The 10,559-nt window shown below is 53.7% G+C and overlaps 1 protein-coding gene across 1 annotated transcript; it reads left to right on the forward strand.

The window, feature by feature from the left end:
* Positions 1-2,062, forward strand: LOC119105480 (protein C19orf12 homolog). Its single transcript, XM_037228946.1, has 2 exons — positions 1-160; positions 896-2,062. Exons 1-2 carry the CDS (start codon positions 1-3, stop codon positions 1,162-1,164), a joined length of 429 nt encoding a protein of 142 aa, XP_037084841.1. The 3' UTR covers positions 1,165-2,062.
* The last annotated feature ends 8,497 nt before the right edge of the window (positions 2,063-10,559 follow it).

The following is a 10,559-nucleotide window of genomic DNA, read 5'->3' on the forward strand; positions in this document are numbered from 1 at the left end:
ATGCCGCTCGACCGGCACGACTGTCTGGCGCTGCTAGTGCAGCTGGCCGAGGAGGAGGACTTGCGCGTCACCGTGAAGGGCTCAGCCTGGGGCGCGCTGGTGGCCGGCTTGGGCGCCTTCGTCGGCGGCGTGGCGCTCGGCCCGCCCGGTCTGCTTCTTGGTCAGTCCCCCCCGCCGCAGGGTCTGTCTCCCCCGCCGCTGGGTCAGTCTCACTCGTCGCAGGGTCAGTGTCCCCCAACGCTGGGTCGGTCTTACCTCACCACCGGGTCAGTCCCCCTTCCCCCCGCCACTGCTGGTTCAGTCTCCACATCGTTTGGCCAGTCTCACCTCACGGTTGGGTCAGTCCCCGTCGCTGGGCCAGTCTCACCCACCTCTGGGTCAGTCTCCCCCCCCCCGCTGAGTCAGTCTCCTTCTGCCGCTGGGTCAGTCTCACCCACCGCTGGGTCAGAAGCACCCGCCGCTGGGTCGGTCTTGCCCCGCCGCTGGGTCAGTCCCCCCCCCCTTCCGCCGTCCAGTCAGCAGTGAGGTACAGTTTTTGTGCGCTGTTTCTGCTGAGAGAGGTACCCGAAAGACTCAGAACTACTGTATTACATCCACCAAGAGTGCTGTTGAGGCCAGATAGTGGATGCTTCTGAGTCGTGAAAGTGGTTCGGTCATTGCCTGCTCTAGAACTGGACGCATGCTCCCCTTATCCTGGTATCTCCTGTCCCGTCGTGTTCCTCATGTGCAAAAGCGACCGTACTACTTGTTTGCCAAACACTGCCAACCGGGTCGAGTGAGTCAGCGCCCCACGCGATCTGGTCCAAAGGTCTATTCCGAAATCTTCACTGCTCTCCGGCAGCTGACATGCTCCCCCTTCGCGTCAGCCACCTCTAACTCCGGCCGGCTCCGGCAGGCGGCACTGCCGGCGGCGGAGCGGCGTACGCCATGAGCCGCGACCAGTTCCGGCCGGCGGCGCAGGTGATCCGAGAGATGCCGCTGGACCGGCAGCGGCGGCTGGTGGCCTCTGCCAGCAGCCTGGTGCAGCGCATCCGCGCCGATGACGTCATCACGGCGCTCGCCATGCTGGCCACGGGCAGCGTCATGGGCGGGCTGCGCACGGCCATCATCGGCCAGGTGGTGCACTTCCTCACGTCCGAGATGGCGCTGCAGATGGTTGAGTGACATGCCTGTAGCTGGGGCTCGCGTGTGTCGCTGGGAGCGGTGCGCTTCAGACGGGGCTCGCGTGTGTCGCTGGGAGCGGTGCGCTCACCATGCTGGCCACGGGCAGCGTCATGGGCGAGCTGCGCTCAGCCATCATCCGCCAGATAGTGCTGTTCTTCATTGAGAGATGTCCTTGAAGGTGGGCGAGTGACGTGCCTGTGACCGGGGCTCGCGTGTGGCGCTGGGAGCGGTGCGCGTCAAAGGGGCCTCGTATGGCGGTGCGCGTCAGACGCAGGAATCAGGTCGAGTTGGGTCGAGTCACGCGCGGGGGGAGAGGGTACAGAACGGCAGGTACTGGACACATGGCGTGCAACGCCGGATTTTTGGCATGCGAGCGGGTTTCCATGGTGACCGTAAGTGATGTACTTTGAGACGCCAGCTTTCAAACGCGACATGACTGATCAGTCGTCGGTAATTGTTTATCGTTCCCCTTTACAGCCACCCGGTAATTGTTTAACGTCATATTTTGGTGGGAGCTTTTTGAGCTGCGTTGCGTCGTGTCTTGTGTCGTGGTTCACGGGAAGCATCGCGGACTTTCCTCGGTGGTATTTGGAGCGCTGAGGGCTCCGGTCATTACAGCTTTCAGCGCAGGCTGTAGTCTGTAACATGGCTGGTACGGATGCCGAGCACGTATTTTCTTTGAGCTCTTACGATCAGACTGCACTTAAATGTGAGCGAACAAACTACGAGAAGCCATTGTCGATCAGAATGGTTGACATTGCATCCAATACACAGCTGTGATGGAATTGTTCTAAGTGCTCCCAGTGTTACAATATACCGTGGATTGGCCTGTACGGGCATGGTGGATGGTTTGACTGAGGTGTCTGTTGAACAAGAGCCTGATGTGTGGAAATGCAGAAGAAACGTCCTGAAAGCTGTATCTTCCTTTACAACTAGCGCCGTCGACAGATTTTAATGCCGTTCATTAGCACATACGGCAAATCAATGCTGCACAGAACCAGGATCACGGGAAGGGAATAAAGAGCACGAACGCGTGGGTAACGTATCGCGCTAGATCACCAGACGTCAGGCAATCCGATCTGACGACAAACACTTTAAAATTATTTCAAGTCAGCGGCGTCTGCGCGCTTTGTGAGTGCGAAGTGCAAGAATTCTTCCCGGACGAAATGAATGATTACTTTATCAAGGCGAGCCCCCCGTGTGGCAGCCAACCTGACTGGTCTCGGACAGCCACCTGACGTCCCATGTCGCCTGCCCAAGATGGGCGCTCGCGGTTTCCGGGTGACTTGCACGACCCTTGGTGGGCTGCACGAGGTCATGTTGTCTTTGAAGCGTTCCCGGGCGTGTAGATCTGATGCCGCTTAAATTCGTATCCTATTCGTATCCGTCGCCGCTGGTTGACGACGCTCCCGTGCCTACCCTGCCGTTGACAGTCCTGGCTCCCGTCTCCGCTGGCCGGCAGCGCTCCCGTGCCTACCCTGCCGTTGACAGCCCCGACTTTCGTCGCCGCTGGCCGGCAGCGCTCCCGTGCCTACCCTGCCGTTGACAGCCCCGGCTCTCGTCGCCGCTGGCCGGCAGCGCTCCCGTGCCTACCCTGCCGTTGACAGTCGTGGGTACCGTCGCCGCTGGCCGGAAGCGGTCCCATGCCTACCCTGCCGTTGGCAGCCCCGGCTCTCGTCGCCGCTTGCCGGCAGCGCTCCCGTGCCTACGCCTCGAAGGCCGCTCCGCCTTATCGGTGGCCTCATACGGGGCGCCAAACAACCCCGACATCCACTGCACGAGAGGCGGCTGAGTGTCCGGCGAATTGACGGGATATCAGCCGGGGACTCCCCGCCGTTAGCACCAAACAGCTCCTGCTGACGTCAGCCACAACTTGTTGAGCCCACACTTGTACACTGAAGATACCCCGTCGATCCTTGGTCGTCGCCGAGGAGCGTGCAAATGACTCATAGGGTACGTGCGTACGGCTGGATATAGCAAGGGAATGGGGGTTCAGAGGGTGAAGTTGTCCTCCCCTGCCTGCAGGCCAGGAGGCAAGGGAACGTTTTTGCCTTCCCAAAATAGGACCTTTTTCCAAAACTGAAGCCTTTTTGAAGGTACGGATCAAGGAGGCTCTCATAACTGAGTTAGAAAACAATAAATGAGGTTCAAAAGACTTCTTTCTACATCAAGAGGCTTGTTTTGCGGACCTTAAGATCACGTTTATAAATAAGGGCCACCTTCATGAATAAAGCAGTAGTCTATGCTCTATATCAGGATGCACAAAGTCGCATTAAAGATGCCCCTTTGCTAGATCGGGAGGCCCCAATCATAAACTAGGAGACCCTGCGCTGTGGTAGGTGGCACCTTTTGTATAAAGGAGGCCCCATTTTTGGGACAGGAGGCCTTTTCACACATCACATAGCCACGGTTTTGAACCACGATGCCCTATTTTGTCATAGCGAAGCTTTTGGCCAGCCTTGGAGGCCCTTCGTGAGCCGGCAACTACCTCTTTGGATTAGGAGGCCTTGTTTCAAGTTACCGAGACCCTTTGCTGGTCAATAAGAAATACCCATTCCCTTGTTTTATTATCGACGGTTATTTGCTTGGATGTTATCCATGTAACTGGTTTATAAAGGAACATATGCTCTCTGTACAACTCTTCCTTCAATGCTGCACGGCCCATAGCTTCCTGTTTTGTCCAGGAGGCCTCCTTAGAACTCCTGCTCCCCAACTCAAAATGCGTGGGGCCGCCCCTGCTTGCGTGGTTGGCACTTTGGCTCATCTCTCGTGCGAAAGACCGGGCAGTGAGCTGAGAAGAGGAGACGTTGTTTATTACCGCATTATCTTCAGCATCCACACCCACGCTCACACCCACCCACCCACCCACCCACACCCACACCCACACATACACACACAGACACACACACACACACACACACACACACACACACACACACACACACACACACACACACACACACACACACACACACACGCACACACACACATTTGTATTATATATTGAAAGGAACAGAAACGAAAACCTGGCGATCGACACCAGCCGACTAACCGATAGTGGCAGTCGCCTGGCAATGACCACCCACACGGCACTAGCCGTGTCGAGTATGTCCAACGTGAGTGCTGGGTGGCAGCCTGCGCCCCGCCTTATGGCTACCAGCCAGAGATTTCCGAGGCAGTCTTTAAAAGGAATTTTCTACATTTGAAGATATTGGCACGAACATCAGATATGATGAAACCAGCTCCGTTATGACCATCGGTATATTCTTAAGTGGAAAGGATTACTCTAGATAGTAGAATTATCTGGTTAGTAAACATACTCTTCAATGCGTCATGGTTTGATTACATCGTTGTACCACGCACAACATTGACTGAGAACCAATGGGCCACCGTTTTATCTGGAAGTTGCGCTCACGAACACCAGATAGGAACGGTTCGACAGTTATGTTGTTTTGGGGATTTGTTTGCTGCATGGCTTATGAAATGGTAGGGTTTAAATGACGTTATTATGACGTCATGCGTGCCGAGGTGACTGAAATACTCTCTCCGATATACCTTTCCTCACTTCCGTGGGCGTGTGCCACAGAATCTAGAGGGGCTTAGCTCTTAAAAATGGCGGGATTGTAAACAGTAACGAGACATTCAAGATGGCTACTTTGGTTCAAAGCCTCATATAAATGTGGAACACTCTCTTTAATAGTTGGCACATCAACTTCCTGCCGAAGCCGTGCATATCCAACAACGTCTGAACCCGCATGATATAGTCCCACGTCGAATACCGATAACTCGTTTGGACATTCCTTTTTCTCCTTTTTTCCCGCTCAGCCCACAAGCCCATTTTGCGAAATTACACCCGTGTGGTGGAGGCTTTACGACCGTGACACGAGACGGATTCACCGCCAGATTAGTTCAGCGTCAGGTCTGGAAGTCTGGGCCCATTTCCCAATCAAGAATAAGGTCGGGGACCGCGATTTACATCGGTCGGGTCATTGAGCCAGTAAGGCGCCTCCCTGTGTCGGCGGGGGACCACAGTGCCTAACAAGGGTCTTGCATTGGTAAGGTTCACCGTACAAATTGTGACACATTTATCAAACACTCATAAATGTTTGTTGACAAACAAAGCTGAACAATGCACAGACTACCAGCTTTCTGCATCATGATGACCATAGTTATTATGCTGCCGAAATAGTAAAATACAGGAATTAATGATGCAAAAAGAACAGCCCAGATTACTGTTCACCAACATAACAATGCTTAGATCCGTTGAGAAACACACATTTAGGGGAAGATTATGCTGATGAACAGGCGTATACCCCCCCCCCCCCCCCCCAATACTTCACAACACAAATCAACGTCCCTGTCGGGCAGTCTTCAGATCATGAGCGAGCTGCTACCGGCAGGTACATACCGGCTGGTACATATGACTAACGCGCGAATCAGATGCCGTAGAATTAAACAAAGGTAAGGGAATGTACTTTCCACACTACGGCCAACCATTACAATGCAATACGCGTGAGAAGTGAAGACCTCCGGAGGATTCTCTCCATATCTTCAATAATGGACAAACTGTTAGCAGCGGGGGCACAAAACAAGCTGGCAGACGGTCTATATTTTACTGGTCAGCATGACGTGCTCATTACATCTTACAAGTGAACCCGTCAACTGTTGCCCGCATTTGTCGCCTCCGTTGTGTGTTCTTTTTTCATTTGCATTTGATATGTAAAGGTCACCAAGTGCAACTGGGAATCCCGTGTTACAAACAACTATGCATTATCCGTACGATGTAGAAAATCCCATTTCAAATGGTAAATACGGTCTTACAATACTGAGATAAACTCGGGTGGGGAACTCCATCCTGGCTCTCGCACAGCCATATGTTACGTACAATGTCGTTCCGTGGAAATTTGGACGCCATCTCAAGACATGTCGAATAAATATTTCAAAAACCGCAGGGGACACATCCACCCCATCAGTGCGAGGGTTGAAAAGGAATCACTGTAAAAGTGAAAACGGATATGCGTGAACAATGGGGGCAGGCAGTTTAACCGTCGGTTTTCGTCCGTACCAATGGCAAATAGATTATTGGCAGGTGGTGCATATAGTCGGCGGCCGACCGGTTAAAATAAGGTGTTGGGAACGATGGTCAGCTTTGCAAACTCAAATACAGCAAGCCGTTTAATACGGCTCGTCTCAGAGGGGACCACGGGAAGCCCGTGTGGGAACTGACCGGCGTCATAGGCTAAAGGTACTCTTTTGCTGGATTGAATGGCACAGTATTCAAGTGTTTTACAAAATAAGGAATGCACAGCTTTTATTAAGAAGCACGAATATTGTCAATACCAAAAAACAAGCCACGGAATTCTTGTTCGATGCAGTGCTGGATGTGCAACCGATGGTGCCTGATGTGACCTCTGTGATGGTGGCACGATAATTTTCCATGAATACGTTTCAATGTTCAGTACAGTCGTCCCACCTCAAATACATTGAGTCAGTAATTTTGAGGTTAGCTTCGTCTTTGCATCTGCGAAGAACTTTGAAATAGAGAGAGATGGCCGGGTAGTTGCGTCTGGATGGTTTTATTTGGCATTGACTCTAAAGAAATACCTCTAGTAGTTTTTTCGCGTTAAAAACTGTTCATTTCACCGTAATCTGAGGTGGTGTTTGGTTTCCACTAGGTAGCCGACATGGCATAGGTGTGCACACTTTCCCAGTGCACCTGTGTCCCCTGTGCACCAAAAGTGCACGCATCACGAGCCTTACACCCCGACAGAAAAGGCGGTGGAGCTAAAGCAGATTAAACCAGAATGGCCGGTATTTTAACGGATGACCAGCTTGCTACGTTATCTTAATGGGCAGGTCAGAAACTCGTACTCTCGCCCGCACCTTTCCTGACATGTCGTTGTCAATTAATGGCAATGACAGATATGTCATACTTTTTGTCGGTCCCATGACCACCACATTTAAGCTTGTTTGAATGGTTTACTTTGAATTTCGCCTGTTTCATGATGGTAGGAGGGAAGCCGTTTGACCGAAAACGCGCCTCGACCTTTGCTATTCTTCGTAGAACGGAAGCTGGATTTGAAACCACCCGCTTAGCTCGAAGTATTTGTGAGTTAAGTACTACGAGTTTTGCCTGAACTGGGTGTGTCGAGGTGCAATGGAGGGTGATGGGGGTTCCACTGGGTTGCACAAAACCACGTTGCGAAATATGCCATCTGGGGGCACGGTATGTAGAAATGGTATTGGAAGGCGTATTGTTGTGTTTTACCAGCAGAAAATTTCACTGACGGATGAAAGTTGTTAAAGAAGTTGACACTCCTTTCACGTTTGAGCACCGTTTGTCCATAACCCCATGACGTCATTTATGTATCGGAGATGTACATACTACCTTGCAAATGGGGTATTCAAAGGGGTATGCACGGAAAACTTTAGCTACAAAAAATCCACCTGTAACACGTCTTTCGGCGGCCAGTCTTTGATCTAACACACACAGGCCGCAGCTACAGATCCCTCAGAGCCGCGCATTTGTATAGAGAATAAGACCGAACACTGATCCTTTTCTGACCTGAAATCCATGGCCAGATCTAACTGTGCAGGGCTCATGTTGGCTGACAATGCCAATGCGATTATCGCTCGATGCGCAGTGTGCATGAACTATTTTGTTTCCATTTACGTGCTTTCATCGCCCTTATGCCCAGTCAGACACATTATATTGTAAAGCCACTATTTGAAATGGTCGCTCGCAACTACTGCTTTAAAATGTGCGGAATGCTGGTCGTCTGTTAAAACAGCTTCACTGCTTATAATAGACAAAATAAAAACGCAGCCTGGTTTGGATGTCATCTTCGTGTACTAAGCGGGCTTTTTCAGAGAAGAGCTGATACGAACTTTCCATGCATCACTATTGTGTCGCATCCCAAACTTAGTCGCTTTTGTGCTCTTTGTCATCTTTGCTTTATTTACACAAACCCCCCACGAATTCACTCTACCGCACCGCATCAGTACACGCAGAATTGCTTCACTTTCGCGCTCACAAAGCGCGCAGACGCTACTAACTTCAAATAACTTTAAACTGTTTGTCGTCAGATCAGATTACCTAACGTCTGGCGACCTAGCACGATACGCTACCTACGCGTTCATGCTCTACTCCCTTCCCGTGGTCCTGGTTCTGTGCAGCGTGCTCCATCGCGTGTGTTTACAAGCGGCATTTAAACCTGGTGTGGCTTCAGATGTAAAGGATGTTACAGCTTTCGGAACGCTTCTTCTACATTTCCACACATAGGGTTCTTGTTCAACAGACACCTCAGTCGAACCATTCGCCATGCCCGTACAGGCCAATCCACGATTTATTGTAACACTGGGAGCACTTAGACCAATTCCATCACAGCTGTGTATTGGATGCAATGTCAACCATTCTGACAGACAATGGCTTCTCGTAGTTCGTTCGCTCACATTTAAGTGCAGTCTGATCGTAAGAGCTCAACGAAAATACGTGCACGGCATCCGTACCAGCCATGTTACAGACCACAGCCTGCGCTGAAAGCCGCGATGACCGGAGCCCTCAGCGCTCCAAATACCACCGAGGAAAGCCCGCGACGCTTCCCATGAACCACGACACAAGACACGACGCAACGCCGCTCAAAAAGCTCCCACCAAAATATGACGTTAAACAATTACCGGGTAGCTGTGAAGGGGAAGGATAAACAATTACCGACGGCTGGTCAGTCATGTCGTCTTTTGGAGCTGGCACCACAAAGCACATCACTTACGGTCACCATGGTAACCCGCTCGCATACCAAAAATCCGGCGTTGCACGCCATGTGTCCAGTACCTGCTGTTCTGTACCCTCTCCCGCCGCGCGTGACTCGACTCAGCTCGACCTGATCCCTGCGTCTGACGCGCGCCGCCATACGAGCCCCGTTTGACGCACACCGCCCCCAGCGCCACACGCGAGCCCCGTCTGAAGCGCACCGCTCCCAGCGCCCCACGCGAGCTCCGTCTGAAGCGCACCGCTCCCAGCGACACACGCGAGCCCCAGCTACAGGCACGTCACTCAACCATCTGCAGCGCCATCTCGGACGTGAGGAAGCGCACCACCTGGCCGATGATGGCCGTGCGCAGCTCGCCCATGACGCTGCCCGTGGCCAGCATGGCGAGCGCCGTGATGACGTCATCGGCGCGGATGCGCTGCACCAGGCTGCTGGCAGAGGCCACCAGCCGCCGCTGCCGGTCCAGCGGCATCTCTCGGATCACCTGCGCCGCCGGCCGGAACTGGTCGCGGCTCATGGCGTACGCCGCTCCGCCGCCGGCAGTGCCGCCTGCCGGAGCCGGCCGGAGTTAGAGGTGGCTGACGCGAAGGGGGAACGTGTCAGCTGCCGGGGAGCAGTGAAGATTTCGGAGTAGACCTTTGGACCAGATCGCGCGAGGCGCTGACTCACTCGACCTGGTTGGCAGTGTTTGGCAAACAAGCAGTACGGCCGTTTTTGCACTCCAGGAACACTACGAGACAGGAGATATCAGGATAAGGAGAGCACGCGTCCAGTTCTAGAGCAGGCAACGACCGAACTACTTTCAGGACTCAGAAGCATCCACTAACCGGCCTCAACAGCACTCTCGGCGGAAGCAACACGGTAGTCTTGGGGCTTTCGGATGCTTCTCTCGGCAGAAACAACACACAAAAACTGGATCTCATAAACAAACGATCGACGCTAGCCAGTCGCCTTCGTGGCTGTGACCACATGTACCGGTGCGCGGAGGCTACAGAGATCAGACCAGACCAATGCGCACGGTCTTATATCAGAAGACAAGTCTATGGTGGCAGTGCAGCAGTGCAGCTAAATGGTGTCCAGTCAGATATAGTCATCCGACTGACCAGCTGACCGGACGGCGGAAGGGGGGGGGGGGGAATGACCCAGCGGCGGAGCAAGACCGACCCACCGGTGGGTGTGACTGACCCAGCAGTGAAGTGAGACCGACCCAGTGGCGGCAGGTGAGACTGGCCTAGCGGCGGGGGAGACTGACCCAAGCGGCGGATGAGACTGACCCAGCGGCGGGTGAGACTGACCTAGCGGTGGGGGAGACTGACCCAGCGGCGGGGGAAACTGACCTAGCGGGGAGGGCACTGACCCAGCGGGGAGGGGACTGACCCAGCGGCGGAGGAGACTGACCTAGCGGCGGGTGAGACTGACCCAGCGGCAGGGGGAGACTGACCCAGCCGTGAGCTGAGACTGACACTGCCGGTGGGTGAGACTGACCCAGCGGCGGGGGGGGGGGGGACTGACCAAGAAGCAGACCGGGCGGGCCGAGTGCCACGCCGCCGACGAACGCGCCCAAGCCGGCCACCAGCGCGCCCCAGGCCGAGCCCTTCACGGTGACGCGCAAGTCCTCCTCCTCGG

The sequence above is a fragment of the Pollicipes pollicipes genome, unplaced genomic scaffold, assembly GCF_011947565.3.
Source record: "Pollicipes pollicipes isolate AB1234 unplaced genomic scaffold, Ppol_2.1 Scaffold_6138;HRSCAF=7277_pilon_pilon_pilon, whole genome shotgun sequence".
NCBI lineage: Eukaryota > Metazoa > Arthropoda > Thecostraca > Pollicipedomorpha > Pollicipedidae > Pollicipes > Pollicipes pollicipes.